The sequence below is a fragment of the Ammodytes marinus genome (genome assembly GCF_949987685.1).
Source record: "Ammodytes marinus genome assembly, chromosome: 4".
Classification (NCBI taxonomy): Eukaryota; Metazoa; Chordata; class Actinopteri; order Uranoscopiformes; family Ammodytidae; genus Ammodytes; species Ammodytes marinus.
In genome coordinates, this window is record NC_137233.1 from 31,193,782 (window position 1) to 31,215,540 (window position 21,759).

General features: G+C 41.6%; 2 protein-coding genes across 2 annotated transcripts; both read left to right on the forward strand.

Moving 5' to 3' along the window:
* The first annotated feature begins 8,184 nt into the window (after window positions 1-8,184).
* tsfm (Ts translation elongation factor, mitochondrial) lies at window positions 8,185-14,861 on the forward strand. Its single transcript, XM_080026405.1, has 6 exons — window positions 8,185-8,291; window positions 8,621-8,773; window positions 8,926-9,054; window positions 9,361-9,483; window positions 13,071-13,152; window positions 14,070-14,861. The coding sequence occupies exons 1-6, from the start codon at window positions 8,244-8,246 to the stop codon at window positions 14,462-14,464; spliced, it is 930 nt and encodes a 309-aa protein (XP_079882531.1). The 5' UTR covers window positions 8,185-8,243; the 3' UTR covers window positions 14,465-14,861.
* An 871-nt stretch (window positions 14,862-15,732) lies between these two features.
* myl6 (myosin, light chain 6, alkali, smooth muscle and non-muscle) lies at window positions 15,733-19,713 on the forward strand (the record flags this gene model as incomplete). Its single annotated transcript, XM_080026640.1, has 6 exons — window positions 15,733-15,756; window positions 15,848-15,878; window positions 17,183-17,326; window positions 18,267-18,440; window positions 19,120-19,197; window positions 19,685-19,713. 6 exons carry the CDS (start codon window positions 15,733-15,735, stop codon window positions 19,711-19,713), a joined length of 480 nt encoding a protein of 159 aa, XP_079882766.1.
* Between the last annotated feature and the right edge of the window lie 2,046 nt (window positions 19,714-21,759).

The window sequence follows — 21,759 nt, forward strand, 5'->3', positions numbered from 1 at the left end:
CCTGACTCAGCTGCAACCTGAAGAATAAGGTGAACAGGCGAATCGCACGGTCTCCTTTTTATAGTAAATTTCCCCCCTGGCCAATCCCAACGCAGCACTCACATTAACCCCGCCCAGATTTTTACCTAATTCATTGTGAACATGTGCCTTGGTTTTAATATCCTCAGATGTCCCTTGACTTGACATTTTGAATGTAAACTGTTGTTCATAATGATAATAAGCATTTGTAGCGCTTTAGACGTTGACATGATGTAGAACAGGGCCTCTTAAATATATATTGTTTTTTATAAAAAAAAATCAATAAACATTCCCTCTATCTTTTCTATGTGAAACTTCACACCTGCTTGGCATACAGCCCATGGTTTAATTTGTCAGAATAAGACCAATATGGTGCACATGACATGAGATATTGATGCTAAAAATAACGATGTCATACTGTGGTTTGACCATTAATATAATCTCTACTCAATCCAAACAAGTTGTATTTTAACCTGCTGCATGTTTAGTAAATATGTTCCAATACAAAATTAGATTTACAAAAATAGATTTGCTCACGAAGACCCTTTCTTATGCTGTCCTACCCATACCAGATGTTGTATTTCACAGGGTTTACATAAGAAAACTCCTGCCTCTCTGTCCCGGGACAAGTTGAGCCAACATGCTTTCACTGAACATATGCTACTATGCAGCAAAGATGCATGTACATCCTTTAACTTATATATGTAAGGAGAATACAATAAAATGTATTCTATTCTATATGGTGCATATTGAGTTGTCATTAATACATTGTAATCTGTTCTTTACCAATATAAAGCATATAAAGCATATACAATCATTTTGGGGGAATTTGGGTATTTATTGGGCTCTATTATGCCACACCGTAGCCAATAGCCATGATCATGTACACATAAACACTTAATAACTATCCGTTATAACTAGTTAATAGATCATTAGTAAACTGTTAATTATTGAGTTATTAATGACTTGTTAAGGATTTATAACACTCCCTTATAGATAGTTAATAGACTATTAATAAACTGTTAGTTAATTGTTATAAATCATGCGTGCAATCATCCTGTGTAAATGCATTACAAAGTAATTGATCATTCTAAAGTTTATACAATATGCTTATATAAATATATATATATATATATGCTTAAGTTAAATTGTATTTATTTGTTAGGAAATGGCTCCAGCATTAAGTGCAGCAGAGAGACAGTGTAGATACAGGGCTAAGCGTGATGCAGATCCTGAGAGGTGAGCACAGTATCTCAAGAAAGAGAGGGAGAAATGGCAGCAAGATCACGAGACAGGGAAAAAGAAAAAAGCTAAGGACCTCAGTGAGCGTGAGCATCGAGCTCGGAGGAAGAAATGGAGAGAAAGGAAGAGGGAGGCAAAACGCAGGCCAGAAGCAGCTGTAGGCCCTCTCCCTTTAACACCATCTCCACCTGTAACACCTTTAGGGGTGCAACCAGTGGCATGTCCCTCCACGTTAGAAATGTAAAAACTCTTGCACAACAACACAATACAGACTTGTAACAGGACATAATTACATTTTTACCCCTCTATCTCCCCCTTCACTCTACACTACCTTTCCCTACCACTATTGTGTGTGTGTTAACTGTCTTTATTATGTGTTCAGGCAAAAAAAACAAGGCCAGCGTATCCACGTTAAGAAGAAGAAGATATTAGAAAGAGAAATCCAAAAACTCCAAGCTGCCTTGTCTGAGGAAAAAAGGAAAAAGGAGAAGTACAAGAAAAAGTGGCAACGCCAAAAAAACAAACAAAGCCCATCCCCTCGCAAACAACTTAATCAATTGCTACAGCATCCTCGGCTTACCAGCTCACGCAGACAACTGTTGTTGCATGTCTGTGTGGTTGATGAACTACGAAAAAAGTACCTCAACACAAAAAAAACAAAAGGATAAACAGGTGCTTGCTAGAGCCACCATGGGGAGTGTAATCAAACAATACAGGCTTCAGAGATTAAGTCAGAAAACCCTGGGCTTCTCAAAGAAACGGGCACAATTGCATGGAAACCTCTGCAGCTACCAGAGAGGAACACGTCAGAGACAGGATAAAAGACAGGCAGTAGTACTGTTTTACTTGCGAGATGATGTTAGCAGAATGACAACTGGCAAAAAGCAGACAATCACTCTTCAGAAAAAGAAGATGCAGAAGAGGTTGCTGACAGACACCATCCAAAACATATTCAGGAAATTCATCTCTGAAAGTACACACCAGGTGCCATACTCTTTTTTCTGCAGTCAGAGGCCATTTTGGGTTGTAGCACCCACTGATGCGGACAGGGAAACTTGTCAGTACAAGACACACGAGAACCTTCAGTTTATGTCCAACAGCCTATTCAGCTGTGGACTTCTGTCCTCTAAAGATTTAGAAAAAATGGTGGATACAATTGTCTGTGATTCAAATGTGAAGGATTGTGCCCAGTGGCGCAAAAAGTGGGTGCACTATATGCGGCGCATAGGGGCGCCGCACTAGAGGGGCGCCAGAGCGATCGGGGGAAAATTATTTGGAGTCGGCATTTTTCTGTATTTAACAGTGTTTGTGTAAATGATATGATCAATAACAGAAGCACGTCAGTGATAAGGCGTCCCCGCTCCTTCGCCTCCTCCTCCCCAAACTATAGGCGCTCCAGTGCGCGCCCCCTCGAGCACGCGCTGGAGCGCGAGAGCTTTCATTTGAATCGTGTTGTCATCTGATGACACGGACCTAAAGTTGGAGAGACAGAAAAGAAAGCTCTCGGGGGCACAAAACCGAAAACGGGAAGATTGATATGGAGAAAGATGGCGTGTTTAGACAAACTTAACCTCAACTTTTCATGTTTAGTTATTTATACATTTTAATCAACTGAAATTGTGAGTCTGGCACATTGCCTCTGTAAGGAGACCTTACTCCCTTTCTCTCTCTCTCACACTCACTCACTCACACACACACACTCACTCACACACACACACACACACACCACACACACACACACACACACACACACACACACACACACACACACACACACACACACACACACACACACACACACACACACACACACACACACACACACACACACACACACAGTTTGTCTTAGTTTCTGTTTCCAATTCACTGAACAAGATGATGGATTCGCTTGGATGAATGATAAAGAGATATTTGAAGGTCCTGATAAAACAGTAGATAAGATTCCCAGGTAGTGTAAGCCCAACTAGAACAGTAGGTTTTTCTTTGGAGCTATGAGTGTAACGACAAAGAAAATGTTTCTGAGGAAATGTTTTCTGCGGGTGAGCTGCAGGGCTTATGTACATGTATAGTGTTTGAAGTATGGTGTGCAATGTTAAGTATGATGTACAAGGCTAAGGAAGGGGGGGGGGGCACCACAAAGCATCACAATTCAGAATCCCCCAAAGCATTACAATTCAGGATCGGTTTGAATAGTGTGTAAGTTACACATACAGTATTACAGGAGAGAGAGAGAGAGAGAGAGAGAGAGAGAGAGAGAGAGAGAGAGAGAAAGAGAGAGAGAGAGAGTATATAATAGTTTATTGTAAGGGAATTTGGTGCGATAGATTGGTGGCTCTAAGTTTTTTTGTCTTATTTATTGCCTTTTCTCTCTCATTCACTTGAAAAAATTGTTTTATCAACAAGCTGGTTTTTCCAATTTAACCGTTTTTTCTGAGCTGTTTTTTTAACGTTTTTCTTAGTAAATACCTTCACACGTTGTATGGGTAAAGTCAAGAAGGTTGGCTGACTAACTTGTTTGGCTCATTTTACTATTCATTTTGAACTGAAATAAAACTTTTATTTTTCTTTAATTCTCTTCACCAGAGTTCACCAAATTGCTTATTTTACATGTTCAAATCACAAAAAATTCTGGGTGGGAAAACCCCAGACCTCCCTAAAGGGGTGTGTTTTCGGACATGTCACCTTTTTCATGTCTTATGACATGACACTAGTGAGGCCACAAAAACCTAAATGCCCAGTATATAGTTTTATTTCTGATGACCAACCTGTTATTCACTTTGTCCTTTACTTTTGGGAGAATCAGTGCAGGCAGACATGTCATGGTTGAGCCGATCACCTGCTCTAATATGCAACTTAAAATGGAAGTCTGTAATTGGGGCGGGGGGCGCCTGCTAAGTGCCTGCATACCCCCCAGAAAGTGGGTAGTTGCGCCCCTGATTGTGCCTATGGTGTTTGTGGAGAGTGCCAACTTACTGCCGTTCCATTGGTTAGGCCCGCAACAAGAAATCCAGTGTCTCTCATTCAGTGGTCAACTGAGGTCAGCAAAGATGAAAAACCGTCTGTTGTGACCATAAAAAAAGAGTTAATGCTGCCTGAAGATGAAGCGGTGGACCAGTTTCAAAACCGGATGGCCACATTTCGAGTACATATTTTTAACATCCGGTGGCAGTACAAGGCATACAGAGAGCTGAGGGAAAACCTCGCAGAAAATGAATGTTTAATTCATGTGGACTTCAGTGAGAACTATGGGTGCAAATACACTAATGAGGTTCAGGCAGTCCACTTTGGGGGATCCCATCAACAAGATACCCTCCACACCGGTGTCCTTTATACGTCACAGCAGTCCCCTCAGAGCTTTTGCAGTATCTCCCCTTCTCGGAGACATGACCCACCAGCCATCTGGGCCCATCTGGACCCTGTGCTGGAGATGGTGAAGGAAAAGTTCCCCCAAGTGCGACGGCTGCACTTTTTCAGCGACGGGCCAGCAACTCAGTACAAACGAAAGCAAATGTTTTTCTATCTTTGCACTGAGCCATTTAAAAGGGAGTTTGACTCCATCAATTGGAACTTTTTCGAAGCCAGTCATGGCAAGGGGGCCCCAGATGGCATTGGTGGATCCCTGAAACGTTCAGCCGACAAACTTGTGCGCCTGGGAGAAGACATCCCTAATGATGAAGTGCTGTTCAACAAGCTGAACATGCAAGACTCCACCATTCAGCTATTCTTTGTCTCTGAAAGCAGTGTGGAGGAAATGCCGCTGCTGCCTCCTTTGACCGCAGTAAAAGGGACAATGAAGATTCACCAGATCCTCAGCACCTCACCAGGCAAAGTTAAGTACAGAGACATAACTTGTGTCTGCCAAAGGGAGAATGGGGTGCTGGCTTGCCCATGCTTTGATCTGAAAGAAGCAACACTTCACAATGTGCTTCCTGAAGTCCCTGTGCCCCAGAGGTGGCGTCCAGAGGTCATTACGAGTGACCAAGTTGGGAGGTGGTGTGTGGTCCAGTATGATGATGACCCATACCCTGGCGTCATCATGGCAGTTGAAGAGAACAATATTCAAGTCAACTGCATGCACAGAAATGGAACAAACAAATTCTTCTGGCCTCGGAGAGACCTGAGCTGGTATCTTGACAGTCAGGTACTGTGCCTGATTGATGAGCCTCAGGCACTGAACAAAAGGTCTGTGCAATTGGACGCAGAAACATGGAGATATGTGGAGAAATCGATGTGGGCAGTATAGACAGACAGAGGAGAGAGGATGGAGCCAGTGTTGTGACAGACAGACAGACAGACAGACAGACAGACAGACAGACAGACAGACAGACAGACAGACAGTTATGTTTTTCAGAATGTTCTTGTTGTGATAAACACAGAGGCAGTTGTTATGTTCTTACATATGGCAGGGACAGGAAAGATACCATTTTCATCTATTGACCCAGTTATGTTCTTCAGTATGTTCTTAACCAAAAGTAATGTCTCTGTAAGTTCTTAGCCAACTCTACAGTTATAAAATAAATATGTTACTGTCATGATCCCGTTTGGGCTCCTTGGCCTTATATGTGTTTTCCCTTTTCACCTGTTTTCTGTGTGCTGAGCTAATTGCAGGGGTGGAGCCAGGTGTGCTGGAGTCAATCAACAACATTCACAGCTGCCTTCAATCCTCATCAACTGCTCTACTTATACCCGGGCCTACCTTCCAGACACTGCCAGATTGTAGCTTCTGTTCTCACACATTCTCCCGGCCTGACTCCAGCCACCAGCTCCAGCCCTAGCTCTCCAGCACTACTCCTCGGACCCCTCCTGCCTGCCCACTCTAGCCTGCTTCCACTCAGCCCCCTGGACTTGCCCCGTTGCTCTCTCCCTGGACCCCCATGCCAGCCGGTTTCCCTCCCCGGATCACGGTCCTAACACCCTGCTGGTTTTCTCCTGAAATAAATCTTCTTTTACTTACACTGTCTCTGCGCCTGTGTCCTCCAGACCCAACCGTAACAGTTACACTGTCTTATTTTTATTATTATACAATCTACTATACTGATGCACTATTTTTATTGTATGTGGATGCAAATTAAATGAATAAAGTTATCTTTAAAAAGTGATACTTTGTTGAATTTCACACATAATTCCACCCTGTTACGGTCCTTTCCACCCTGTTGAGCTTGTTTCCACCCTGTTACTCACCTTTTCTTTTCAAATAATAGAAAAACTATGTTAAATACTTTGCATATTTTTATGTTAATTGGCACGCTTTAAAGACAATCAGCATACATGAGTTTTTTTGTGCAAATGTTATGCCATTATTTACTTTTCTGAAACAAAAATTAAATGTTCTCAATAATTCCTTTATCATTATAATTCAAATAAAAAATACATATGGTATGAAATAAGGGACAGATAAGTTGTAAGGATAGCTACATTATTTTGAATATTTACATTATTAACACTTGCAATGCTTATGTATTTGTCCGTAACAGGGTGGAACTCTCACACAGTTTATGTCTCAATAATCCATCCATAAATATGATAATAAACATGCGTGAGCTCCAAAAATACAAGTTCCTCAAGGTTAAACATGACATTAACTAATGACAGGTTAAAAAAAATAAAAATGCGCATTTAAAAAAAATAAAATGTACACCTTGAAAAGTCACCAATAGCCAGGAATGACCCAAATGTGGTATGCATTTCATTCATTTCTTAAACTCCTGGACTCTGTTTTTCACTCTGCTTTAAGGTTCATCACGGGCGATGCTTATGACACACACCATTGGGTTTTATATGGAGCATTTGGGTGGTCCTCTCTTAAAGAAAGACGTGACTCACATTGGCATATTTTAGACATATTATCTTAAATCTGCCAAATCGTAACTGTTTTAATTAGGCTATATTGTACTTTCACCCATTTCATTTTAATTGTAGCCATTCTACATCGCTGTCTAAATGTTTAAATTGTTTTGTCTCCTTATCAGCTTGTTGTGTATTTGATGTATTTGCATTGTATATTGATAGCCTATTGTTGTTTTTGCTTTGCAATTGTTTGACTCGACATCATTGCAAATGAGGGTCACCCCTCCATTGATCTCTCGAGAATAAATAAAGGTTAAATGAAATGAGATATAGCCTATTATATTCTAAATGTAGGGTATATTCTGAGGCTTTCAGATTATTTCAACAGACAATGTTTTAACTATTGACAATTGATTGCAGGCTATGTTTCTAAACAATAGGAGGGACTAACAGTAGAACGGCACCATTGCAGTTTCTGTCTGTCAATGCAGTTTAAACCACAGATAGCCCCCCACAGTTTAGGGTCTACTCGAACGCACTAGCCACTACTGAGTTCGAAAAGGCCTACATAGCCTATTGATAACCAAGTCTAAAGTAGGCTAGGCTATTTGTTAAGGATAACATTTAACTTTCTGATTTATAAAAGAATAAGAAAATAAATAGGCCCTTCAAATGTTTAAGGCTAAAAATCATTAAATATATTGGTAAAGTTAAGTATCAAAATGATTAACAATAGGCTACTTAGGTAGCCTATTGTTAATCTTTCTTACATGTTCTTTTTATCCTTTCTAGTTTAACAGCAGACCTTTTAATACACCTGTCGTCCTGGCGGTCGCTGGGAGACGCTCCCACGTCGTGATTGGCAGATTATTATTATTTTTTTTTTTTTGGGGGGGGGGGAGTTACCAACTCTCATCCGCAATGGACTAAACTGATACTCCAGTTTCCATGACTCAGCGTTCATTGATAAAGCATGTGTCCCTCTCTCCTCTCAGGTCGGCTGGGTGCGACCATCGCAGCTGAAGTGGAAATGAATGAGAAAATACAGCTGCACTCCCGTCCTGTAGAGGGCGCTGAGCGGCAACACGAACACGTTACTTGGACTCTTTTGGCCCTTCACGGCTTCCTTACCCAGCGTGGATTTTCAATGACATTCTGAGCTTTCATAAGACATTTCACTTCTGCAGACTGTAAAGATGTCGTTACCCTTTTTATTCAGGCGGATTACAAGAGACGTCTCAAAGGTGAGCACATTAAGCCTTAAAAGTAGCCATTTCTTTAATTGTTGTTATATTTTACCTGAATCTTGAGCTGTCACTAGCACGGTTTGTTAGCTTCATCGCTGTCTGAGTTACCATACAATGCTACTGTGCCACTTAAAATAAGTTACCTTGTTAATTTATTCTTAACAACTGGATCTGGATCTATCTCTGTAGAGCCTTACAACATGGTAGCCTATGTGTTGTATTAAAGGCACATGAGACTGAATGCAGAGTAAGCCGAGGTCACTGGGCTGTTAGAAGTTGTATTAAACACTGGCATGTTACAACTTCTCCCACCTGCCCGTCCTCAGGTCAGCATCTGCCAGCATGTCCAGTCGTTACACACAGGTTGTCAGCTCCTGGCTGTTGACAAAGCCGTTCTGATGAAACTGAGGAAAAACACCGGCTACACTTTCATTAACTGCAAGAAAGCACTGGAGAAGTTCGACAATGACATAGCACAGGTGAGACCGGTCTATATCTCTGTCTGTCTGTCTGTCTGTCTGTCTGTCTGCACTTACAATTCAGCTGTGATACACAATATATCAGCTTTGTTGACTCTTGAAACTACTCTCTGTGTGACTGTGGTGTTGGTGTGGTTTTTCCATACGTTCAGGCAGAGTCCTGGCTACACGATCAGGCCCAGAAGGAGGGCTGGAGCAAAGCAAACAAGCTGGAGGGACGCAAAGCCAAAGAAGGTCTGATTGGCCTGTTCATAGGAGATAGTGCTGCAGTTATGGTGGAGGTAATATCGGTGGTTCAGACATCATTATTTTTAGCTGATTATGATTCATGTTTTACCCTGCGTTCCAATCCCCATACTTCCCTACTATTTAGTATGCCAGAAAAATACATGCACGTCAATTGTATATGCTAAAAAATACATAAATGACCAACTAATTCCAATAGTATTTTGGAGTATACTCTTCTGTACTTTAGTATGTAGTGTAGTAAAAAGAAAAAGTATGTGATTTGGAACGCAGGGCTAGTTTGGAGGACATGTTAGCATGAAGTATTATCCCTTGTCTTTCTTCCTGTATGCTTGACGCAGGTGAACTGTGAGACAGACTTTGTTGCCCGCAATGAGAAGTTCCAACAGCTGGTGAAGGATGTGGCCTTTGCCACCTTGGCTCACCACCAGACGAAAACACAAAGCCGGACAGGATATGTAAAGGTAAACGGACATACTGATTTGATTTTATATAATTTTTTACTTAATATGTAAAGAGACACACAAAGTTGCTAGCTGCAGTGATGTGTGGAGAATTTCTTGTCCTGACAACGGTTTTCTATGTCAGTACAGTCATCTAAAGGTATAAGGCCATTTTGACATGATGATAAACAAGGAAAAGTGCAGGTGTAAATAATTAAATCAATAATGGCTGAATTCCATTTAGCTGCTTCAATTTCTAGGTCCTAGAATTGTTCATGCAGACTCAGTGTCATACTGTCATGGCGTAAATAAAACAGAGCCAACGTTATTAAAGAAGAGTAACTTCTGTTTTTGCTGTGAAAAGGAGCTATTTATTCATTACACAATTGTTTTTTTAACATCCTCATTGTAGTGGACAGTCAACTGCCAAGCTCTATCCTTGTTATTTAAAGCCACTACGAGTAACATTGTCCGTTGGCGGCCCCTTTGAACAAAAGCGCTAGTATTTTAACGACGGCAGCTGTCGTGAAGCTGTTTTCTAGCTCGTGCCGGGCGTGCGAGATTCAAATGATCAGGAAGCAATATAGTGCATGTCCGTGTGTTGAAAGTGTGAGGGCACCGGACTCTTTTCGGCTCCGTGAGAGTGGTTAGTGACACAGCATCAACTAATGCCAGTCAGTGCTACACACACCTGATTGCAATGAGTTGATGCAGTGTCACCTCTCACGGAGCTGAAAGATTCCGTGTCCTCACACAAAGCGAATGAACGAGAGACGGCAGTTAGTATGGATCACGATGAGGTAATGTGTTATGTTGTTGTAAATAATGACTATTTCAGATGAATAATGGTCATCTGATGATGCTGGTGAGGCAAAGTAAACTTTGTTTTAGTAGGCTACCGCTCATTCATTTAGGAGTAAACACTGCAGTCTAATTCGCTCCCGTGAAATTGTGTATATACGTTGCTTGGCAACGCCCTCCCGCCCACCTATCACTCTCCCTTTTAGCTTTTCTTCATTGTATTTTCTTTTTTTTCTTTGATGGTTCAGCCCCGTTATCAATCATTATGACGACAAATAACTGTCTCAAACAAGGCTCCCGCTCCCCTTCCCTCACCTGGAGGGATAGGCTTCTCAAATCGCGTTGCTGCTCCACACTGAAATCTGCGACCAATACGGATATGTGACCATAGAGGCTGTACGCGCGAACCGAAAATCGGACTGGGTGTGCGACCAGACCAAACGCAGTAATAAAAACTATATAAAATCGTCTTTCTTTGCACTGATGGTCTCGTTTGCTGTTAAAGGTAATTTATGATTATGAGAGGAAACATGAGGCTTTTTAAAAGATATTTAAATGTTACTCGTAGCTGCTTTAAGCTGCAGCATGAATTCTTCTATTTGAATATGCATGGGGTGGTTATAAAGCAACACTATCAGAACTTTGCGTTTTGTTTTATTTATAAATAATTTTCTTCTCTCACTTCAACCTGCTTTTAAACCATGGTATGTGCAAAAACTTCACATAATTAAGGTCTATGATCTAACGGTTCTATAGCCTTTCACAGTTTAATCCTACATGAGCAGTTGTTTAGCAGGAGAACAATGTACATGATACACTGATGCACGTCACGTGATTATGTCCAGTCTTGACCAAACCTCATGATGCATTTTTACAAGACCTGAGAATCTTGCCATTCTCTATTAATTGTTTTTTTTTTCACCACATTTGTATAATCTGATAGCTGTGAAATGGGGCTTAAGACTTGATGCTGAAATAAAAGAATATGTGACTATATACTGTACAGCTGTATGCAACACTCAGTGCGTTTCCATGGCACAACTAGATTGGATTATCACATATATCGAACAAGACACTCGAACGGACCGTGTCACTTGTCTGAGTATACATGGCCTTTCAGAAATCGGATAAATGTCCGATGCATGGCTGTCTCCACTATGCTAGGTGGCGCTGTAGCCCTTTCAACCATGCTTTCAACAAGTGGTTTTAGAGCCACGTCCGGTTCCCTTCCGTCAATAACCCTATCACGCGCAGCATAGACATTATAATGTCTATGACGCGCAGGCACACAAGCACAGAACGAGAAGTCCGATATGCGATGTCCGATCCCTGTATACATGCAGAGAGAAAGCCGACAATGAACGAGTTATCTAGGTGTTCTTATCCGACTTCTCTTGTCCGTTATTGTGCCGATTTGTGTCCGAAGTAGATCGGATAAAGGTGTTTACATTAGGGATGAGCCCGAATCCGAATATGTATTCGGATAAGCACGGATAATGAGTTAGATACGGATACGGATAATTTCCGAATAGTCCCGTTATTATTCGGGGATTTTTTTTTTATATATTATGCGCCTAATTGACGCAGCGCGTTCCGCCTCAATGACACAACAGGTAGAATGACACTAACAGCTGTTCTGCGGTGGACATGAGAGGACCGGGCGCGTCCCGTGACCCGCGGTCTCTCTCTTTTTATCCACTGATAAACGCAGCGCGTTCGCCCTTTCCCTTGAATAGAGGGTTCTACCTGTCGCATTCGCTGCCGTTTTTATGTGAGTTTCCTCCGCTGCCGTGGCGGAGAAGAGACGAACCGATGGAATATGCTGCACCCCGAGTCACCGTCAGCCCTTCCCCGATGTATTTACATTCACTAGGCCTACTGCTTAAACTCTTTCAAACACCACAACGTTTCCATCAAACTGATGCTTAGGACCTGTACTTGTTCAGCTGTCAATCAATGCGTATACGGCTAGGCCTACTTCAGGACCTATACAATAAAATCGGAAACTGCAAACTTGACACATTAAAATCACATGTGGCTTTGTGGAAAGGCTAACATATTATTTAGGGTTTATGAGATTGGTACGTTGATACATATATTGTTCCTAAATCTTAGTTTAGTAAAACAAAAGTAAAAAAAGAGGGAGGGGGAGAGATAGAGATAAAAAATAATCATGAAATACAGCTGTATTTCCCCCAGTTAAAGGGATACCTTAATTAAGTTAAAAGTAAAACACTGGCCCTCATTTACTAACAGTGAGTAGCCTATGCACAGATTTGGGCTGTTATTTATCAATATTTTCGTTCCCTGAATTTCTTCGTATTCTGAGAACAAAGAAGAGAGAGAGAGAGAGATGAAAAGGTAGAAATATATCTGACTTTTTGACTTATATGTCAACATTACATCAATGTGATGCTTTGAAGGGACAACAATTGCATTGACAATGAATATTAGTTTAGAAAATCAATTTAGGTGTGACTTCCTTTAATGTAGGCTAATGTAAAAGAAACTTCCGGTATACGCCACGCCCACTTCTTGTTGTGTATCCGGATACAGATACAGATACAGATACAGATAATTTTGTTGGTTGAACAGATACAGATACAGATACAGATAATGACGTCTCCGCACACCCCTAGTTTACATGCAGTTTAAAAGTCCTGTTGAGGTCTTATTCGTTTAGTTACCCGATTATGAGTCTGCATGTAAACGCACTGACAGTTAACTCAAGAGGTCAGAACGCATTAGCCGGTCCCTGGTCCCTTTGCTCTGTTTTGATTCTCCTAACATTCAATATTTGTTTACAGAGTATCCTGGCAGGTGAGGACTTATGCAAACTCAGTGTGGCTGAAGGAGCTACACTTGCAGATCGGGTGGCACTAACAATAGGTCAGTAAGAAAATGTTTAACAACTTTTTTCCCCGGAACACAGTTTCTACGGGTTGAAACCAATTTCCCTTGTGTTTCGACCAGTTTTTTTTTTCTCCGACTGAGATTTTCCCCAGACATGATTGCGGTGCTGGTTTAACATACACGTTTTAAAAAACCTTGATGGTGTCGTCTACATGCACAGATGTTAGGTTAAGCTATCTGTTTAGCTGCTGGTCCCGCAAACCTCACTGTTTCCATTCACTCTCACCATGCTCATAGCATACTGTTTGGCTGTGTACAGCAAAAACAAAAAGTCTAAATGTCCACAGTACACCACCTGCTCAGCACTCAACAGCAGACACAGTTTTACACTAGCAGGAGAGAAAAAAACGGGGCATTTGTTAGTCCAGGGGTGAGCTATTCTCCTCAGGAGTTGGTAGAGACCAACACCGCTAAAAGGAGTGTGAATATATGACTTTGTCCAGTTGACAGAAACAAGATATTTAAATTTGTTTCCAATACCCCACAAGGTCAAAAGGTTCAAATTTGAGAAAAAAAAGAACAATAATGATATTCAAACATTAAAAGTAAATCAACCATGATATCATGTTTGATTTAAATTTGTTTACAGCGAAAAAATCAAAGATTAAACAAATTTAGCAAGAACTGTACACAGAGTTTATGACGATCCTGTGAAGCAAGGTCGAATAACGCCATGAATATGCATGTGTCGTCTACAGATATGTGTTCAAATATCTGATGACATATCAGAGTAACGCTGGCGATGGCTCTCTTGCTTGCATTATTCTGAGTTTCAGAATATTGAGTCATCTGGTATTTAGTTACCAACTCTCATCCGCAATGGACGAAACTGATACTCCAGTTTCCATGGCTCAGCGTTCATTGATAAAGCATGTGTCCCTCTTTCCTCTCAGGTCGGCTGGGTGAGAACATGTCGGTGAAGCGGGCAGTGACGGTGGGGGTTCCCGCCGAGTGGCACATCGGCTCGTATGTACACGGCGGTGTGAGCGGCCAGACTGAGGTGGCCATGGGTCGGTACGGAGCCCTGGTCGTATTTAAAGGGGGAAAGGAAGGAGAGCTGGACGTTCTAGGGCGTAAGCTGGGGCAACATGTAGTGGGAGAGGCCCCTGTGGCCATGGGCAACATGGATGACCTGCCCTGTGGCGAAAGCGAGACACGCCTCCTGCCTCAGACCTTCCTGGGAGACCCCAGCAGGACTGTGGCACAGTTCCTCAGAGGTCAACAAGCCAGAGTGCTGGACTTTGTCCGATTTCAGTGTGGCGAAACGGCCAATGAAGAAGCAAAATGAAAGAAATGTGAATAATTAACCTAAAAGGATCCGTCATCATGTCTTCTTTTCATATGAAGATGAAACACAATTGCCCTTCCACAATCAGATAGTCATAGACAGTGTCATAATGAATTTAAAAGCTGAATATGTAGGCATACCAGCATTGGTGCCTGTTTACCAATCCAACAATAAAATGTTTTTCTGGATATCTTAAGTCCGTATTAATTTATATGTACTGCTATGTATTTGAATTATAAGATTCATTATTTTGGAAATGTGCATTTCTTGTGAAACTTGTTGAGCTGTAACTATTTTAAAATGTTGTTTTGTCTACAAGAATTTCCTTTTAATCTGTTTATTTACTTTTTCCAACCTGATGCATTCTCCCAAGAAATTGTGCATCATGCAATAAAACAATTACATTGAACAAAACATTGACGCTAACCTTTCTACTAGGAAATGTCAAAAGCAGCTCCTCTAATTGGATGTTGAGGTGGACTTTTAAAGGAGATATTCAACACATCACTGGCTTAAACGCCTTCTATTGCAGAAGTGCGTGTACTCAGTGCTGTTGTAGTGTGAGTTAAGGGGCCTGCCTTTTTAATATGAAAAACCATGCGTTTACCTATAAGTTTGAACACACTGTTGTAACATTACCCAAGGAAACTGTCAAGCAACCAAGCATTAACTATTGCTTAATTTAAAGGAATTGTAGCCTGAAGCTATGGCATTGAATCTGTGGTATTTCTGTTGATTAAATTAATATTACCTGTCTTTAGTTACCTAATCAATACAGTACACATGGAAATGACCCACAGAAAATACTAATTTTCGTTTTTAAAGTAAACGCTTTTATTTATTTTACTTTACTTATTGTCTAATAATAAAACAGAGGGGGTGTTCCTGAAGCTGCATCCCTGCATAAAAAATGCCAGCAATGCATATTTAAAGCCCAGGCACGTGATTGGCTGTTGCTAGACAAGCCACGGCGTTGTCATCAGTGATGTGCTGAAGCCGCAGGCTGGTGTCCTCCTCACGGCTCAGAATATACACCCGACTAGGCTACAACATAACACAGACATGGTAAGCAAATGTACTGTTTTCATCTATCGCATTAGCTACTTTTGATAGATGTAGGCTATGTGATAACAAACAGCGCCTCGTTCTTCATTCATAGACAACCGCATCCAACCCAGTTAACGTTAAGCTTGCTGCGTGTCTCTCTGCCTGGGCCTGCATGCTTGACTCATTCAAGCTCTAGTCTGCCGTTAAGCCTTTTTGCCTCAATGCTTTTGTCAGATATTGGCTACGTGAGCGTTAATGGAGGATTAAACACATTTATGCCAGTCTATTATCCGTCTAACTGTTTTCCCCCTCTGTCTATTACCACGCCTCAACCAGTCAGACAAGTTCACAGAGGACCAAATTATGGGTGAGTCAACATCTGATTATCAAAAAGCTTTTTCTATCTCTTTATCTCTTTATCTTTAACCATGCCATCATCCTAATGTGATATAGGCCTATACCTATCCGGAATATACATTTGCTGCTATGAGTCTGTAGCTCCACTGTTACCCCTGCAAACCCCATTCAAGTGACTCGAGACTTTAAAGGTGGAGTCAGCAATTCTGGAGAATGCTTGTTGTCAAAATGAGTGAATATCTCCTCACGATCCGCTACTTGCTGCACTCACCTGAAAAAAAAAGTAATTTGGTAAAGCATGTTGGTCTGTTATTTATTTGCATGCCTTGACTGAAATATACACTTACAAATTGGGGCGACCGTGGCTCTGTTGGTAGAGCGGGTTGGCCAATGATCGAAGGGTTGGCGGTTCGATCCCCACCCAGCCACCTGTGTCATGGTTGTTGTGTCCTTGGGCAAGACACTTCACCCACCTTGGCTGGCGTGAATGTGTATGACTGCTGTATGTTTGAGGTGGTGGTCTGAGTGGCCGTTGGCGCGGAATGGCAGCCACTATTCCGTCAGTATGCCCCAGGGCAGCTGTGGCTACTAATGTAGTTTACCACCACTGGTATGACTGTGTGTGAATGAATGGAACCTGGCACCCTGTAAGCGCTTTGAGTCCTAAGGGAATAAAGCGCTATATAAATCCTATCCATTATTATTATTAAATGTCTGACACATGTATCAGGAGTCATAATAAAGACAGAGCAGAGCAGTGTGGATCAGGGTGGGCCCAGACTTCTCTTCTCTGGTTTACTGTGTTCATGTTTTATCACATTCATGTTCCCAGGACATGATAAAAAAATGATAGAGGGATTCATTTTTGGTTATTGATTCTGTAAACAAGACTTTCGATCGTTCTGGGAAAGGTGTCCCCCTCTGCAGGTCATTCCACGATCTACCCGCTGGTAGAATCTTTTATTGTATGGTATATGGGTCTTTTTGTTTTTAAATGTAGGTGCCGTCAGTAGCTTTAGTTATTGGTACTTCTGATGAAATGTCCCTAATATTCTTATGATGGTGAGGCGTTATCCGTCTGGGGAATGTCTCCTGCCTTGCATGTCAAAACAAGTGATGCTGCAGGCTTTTGCAAGTGATGTAGCAGCTATTCTACACAACACAACTTTGTGCAATGAAATGACACATGTAGGATTATAAGCCCTTTGTGGGTTTGTACATTGGCTATGCAAGTTTTGAGAGTAATGTGTATATTTTAATCTAACATACTGCACAGCTGAATCTTGACTTGTACTCCCTCTGTTTCCATGCTAGAGTTCAAGGAGGCCTTCCTTTTGTTTGACCGGACGGGTGAGGGGAAGATCACCTACAGCCAGTGTGGGGATGTAATGCGGGCCCTCGGACAGAACCCGGTCAATGCAGAGGTGCTCAAGGTCCTGGGAAACCCCAAGTTGGAAGGCAAGCCTCAGATTCACAAATGAGCGTTACCTTGGCTAATTGTTAGGTTGTGTGTACTGACATGAGTGGACAATTTTCTTTTATAACGATGACCAATAAAATCCACTTCACAAATAAGTCCTGCTCTGTTCCTAATGCAATGCTTAAAGAGGACCTATTATACTTTTTGACTTTTATGACCTATAAACGTTGTTATAATGATTTATAGTCATGTTTAACCATACTAGCGTATCAAATAATTACGTACATGCATTTAGACGTATTCCCTGCTGACCGTCTGGGGTGGCTGTGCAGAGCACTAAACACTAGGGCAGCCGGTCGAGAAATCACGTGAAAAATCGGTTCAGAATTTCCGGATATTCTTGTCGTCACGAAAGCGGATGTTTCCATGTATGATAATGCTGCTCAGGCAAGCTCCGGCCATGCCCCCACCTTCCTGCTCTGAAATCTCCCCCGTGCGCTGCTGAAAATGTTCCAGAAGGAAGGTAACCAATCACAACGGAGTGGGGTTTGCAGGAGGAGGGGGGGAGGGGCGGAGAAGCACAAAGCTGAGTGTAGCGAGAGACTGCTGTGCTCGCTAGGGTGAGAGGAAGAGTGTCCCGAAAATCTACATGATTTTTTGTGATGTGATTCGTGTCAGGTTGGTCTATAGCAGTTTTTAACAAGAAATTAAGACCAGAAAAGTCTATAATAGGAGATCTTTAAGGTATTGCGAGATGTTGACAGTAGTTGGTATTTGTGCAATGAGCAGAATTGGTGATATATTTGTACATTTTAAAATCATTTGAAATATTTGTATTGTCTTTAGGCATCAGGGCTTACTTGTGTTTTTGGTGGAAGGAGGGGGAAACAGTCAGTTGAACATGTACACATATTCCATACATTTCAATTAGCAACTTCACTTTCATGTTTCCATTTGTTATTCTTCTCTTCCCTGCAGAGATGAACTACAAGATGCTGGATTTTGAACAGTTCCTGCCCATGCTTCAGGCCATTGCTAAGAACAAGGAACAGGGCTCATTTGAGGATATCGTAGAGGGTCTGCGTGTCTTTGACAAGGAGGGCAACGGCACAGTGATGGGAGCAGAGCTACGACATGTGCTTACTACACTGGGTAAAAGCATTTATCTTTATCCAGTGATGATCACAGCTGACCTGCTGTATGTCTGTTTTCTGTCTGCATATCTCAACTTAAAGGTGCTGTAAGCGGAATGGTTCTTTTAGCTAACTTCCTGTCAGTTACTGCAGTTAGCGGTCCCCTCGCTCGTCCCCACGTCACCACATTAATGCACTGCGGTCTTCAAGCAGAAAGTTATCTAGCATCATCTCAGATCCATAAGTGTGATAAAACGTGATTAAAAACCATCAAAACAGACATTGGGAAGGATTTTTACCTGCTCCGCCATTGTAGGCGCATACTTCACCCATCTGTTGCTCTGGCGTGCACCGGCAGTGAGACCATGGAGTGTATATACTATATATGAGTGAGACGAGTGTCGGTTTGTCGCGCTCTCTCTTCTGATTGGATACAAATTTTGGGATACTCCAATAAGTTTATTTGCCGATTACAGGCAAAGCAGCTGACTGAGAGATCAGCTTTATGAAACGCTCACATTATGTAAGTGATCACTGTATGAATAAAGAGCGATTTTACACTTATATTAACATAAATAAACCGCTTACTTCACCTTTAAATCCCTTCATGCCATTATCAGTACGAATAACAATGGGGTCGGGTGTCGTCTCTTTCAGACATTCCCTCTTTCCTATAGTAATTGTTCTTTGTGCTCCAGGTGAAAAAATGACAGAGGACGAGGTGGAGACTCTTCTAGCGGGGCATGAAGATGCTAATGGCTGCATTAACTATGAAGGTAAAACCTCACAGTATGTGAAAGGATTGCAAAAAGTAAAACCCCAAAAACAAGACATTCAAGCAAAAAACTGCATAAAAACTTACCACTGCCCCCAGGGCTCTGCTTCATCTACAGTAGATAGTGAGTGAAGAAGGTAAACAGTTGTTAACGTCACAGCACACAGAAGCAGCTAAAGTAACTTTCTTGATGTTTGGGTAGAAGAGCTGTGTAAGTCAACTGGGGTAAAGTAAAAGAATGCAGCTCTGCATACTCAATACAAAGTGGAGCCTCAGCAATTAGACAACTTAAACATGAATTGTTGCTTATTCTTTGGCCTCTAACCTTTCTCTTGTACAATAGTCCTGCTTTTTTATAATCATGGCAAATGTTGAGTATAGTCGATCGTCTGAATCCATTCTAGGTTTTTGGTCTTATTCTCTGTCATAGTGTAGCTACTAGTTGATTCCAGGGCTGATGTTGTGTTTCTACATTTCTCTCATGACAGAACTCGTGCGGATGGTGATGAGCGGTTGAGGATTTCAGAACCACACTTCCAGCTTACATTCTTTTGTATTTGTGTTGTTGCTTTCGTCTTGCCCTTCCTTCCATCACGTCCTACCTCCAAGATGTCTGTGTTTTACTTTTCTCTTTTCTTTGCCATTTTTAATTCATTTCAAAAGTGCCTTTTTTGTCCAATGTGAAGAAAAGCCTTTCAGATCATTTTTCCAGACATCATTTAGCTGCGTACGAACTATATGAAGTAACACTCCCCTGAGGATTTCTCCCGTTCCATCTTCATCAATCAACCCCGTCAGTCTTGTTGTCAGCTGCTTTTTTTAATTTTGTTTGGATGCATACGATAATGTGGCATGTAACATTTAACAGTGTTAAAAATTAAAATCCTGGTTTCCAAAGTGTTGTTCAGCCTTGTGAGTCTTTTGCAATTACCTCCTTATAGGTCAAACACATAGCACATTTTCAATAACATCACAAAACATATTAGAGAAACAAGGAAAATAGTGGGGAAAAGTCTGGGGAAATGCAAAATGATATAAAAGTAGTAGAGTATTAGTAAATGTTAAAAACATAAAATGTACAGGTTTTTAAATAGAAATGGTTTTTAAATAGGGACAATAAAACATTGATTGAAATGTGTTAAAAAATAAAAAGGATTAAGTTGTGGCAGGGTGGCTTTGGTGCATCATGCCATATAACCAGTCAGAGGCGTGCCATGCTATGAGGCAAACCAGCCTGGAGCCCCATGGCCCCCTAAATGTCCTCTATATTTTGTCCCCATATTTATTGTTTTTTATAAAGATCTCTTTATAGTATCATCAGGATGTCTTATTACCATTTTTACGGTCTTACTGCCAACCGTGCACCCCCCTTCAGTCTGCACTACATGGACTATTCCAATACGCATCACGCTCGCGTAAAATCCAAATAAATTTAATAGCGGGAGAAGATAGAGAGATACGAGATACACCTGCCGATACCAAAATGAAGCGAACATATGGGGTGTCTGTGCTTTAGCGGTGGGACTTTTTTTAAATTATGGGTATGAACACACAACCTCTGAAAACCTATTAAAAACGTCATGTTTTTTTTCTCTCAAAATCCCTCTCTATTTGTTTGAATTGTGTTAATGTTTTTTTATACATATACATATGTTTAAGGTAATTGTGAAATGCTCAGTTTGTCTGTCTGTTGAGCTAGTGTCCTGCATGAGTAGCTCAAGAGAATATAAGCTTGCTTGGATACCAGGAGGTTGACAGATCAAATCCTTGAACAAACAACTGAAATAAAGTATTATATATAAAACTTAACACGTGCCTTGAAACATTGGAATTTTTCCAATCTTAAACCCCAAATAAATGCAAGAACAAATACAATTCCACTCCAGAGAAGAGTTAACAGCTCAGTCAGTAAGTAGACCACCCTAGTGACCGCAAGGTTGATTGTTCAAAACCTCATCCTGACGGTGTTTTTAAGTCAAATACCCAAATCAAAGAAATAAAATCGCCCAGAGAAAGCTCACTGGTGTGAACTGATTACTGGCTCAGTCTGATAGTGGATGCCGTCGGGACCCAGAGATTGTGTGTTCAAATCCCATCCTGGGCATTTTTAAAAGTCCCTCTGCCAAAGCACAGAAATGAGGGCGTCAGGGGGCAGCGTACAAGAGTGAACAGTCTCGGTGGCGCAGATAGTCCTTTCAGCGCCATGGAGTGATGCAACCTGGTGGTGACTGGCTCGAATCCCACTGGATAGCAGTCTATTTGGAGGCTAAATGTGTCGCTTCCTGGGAATTTTTAAGTTCAACACCCCAAAGAAAAAGTTTAAAGCACCTGGAGAACAGGTCACATCAATGTGTGGTTTGCATCCCAAAGGTTGTGCGTTCAAATCCCATTCTGCCAATGTGGAATTCTTCTGAGGACGGAGCCTTCTGTCCGTACTCTGCGTAGGCTACATTACGTCCGTATTTCTGCACGTATCCTGCAAGCTTGCGGATGCGTAGGCTACCAAACGGACAGAACGGAGCATTACTACTGAAGATCACGGGGGGCGCACAGCCAACAGCTC

Excerpts from the sequence above, each read along its gene's own strand:
- tsfm (XM_080026405.1), top strand. The coding sequence starts at position 8,244 with ATGTCGTTACCCTTTTTATTCAGGCGGATTACAAGAGACGTCTCAAAG. Across the intron at positions 8,774-8,925 it reads TCGACAATGACATAGCACAG|GCAGAGTCCTGGCTACACGA; the intron begins GTGAGACCGGTC and ends CCATACGTTCAG. Across the intron at positions 9,055-9,360 it reads GTGCTGCAGTTATGGTGGAG|GTGAACTGTGAGACAGACTT; the intron begins GTAATATCGGTG and ends TGCTTGACGCAG.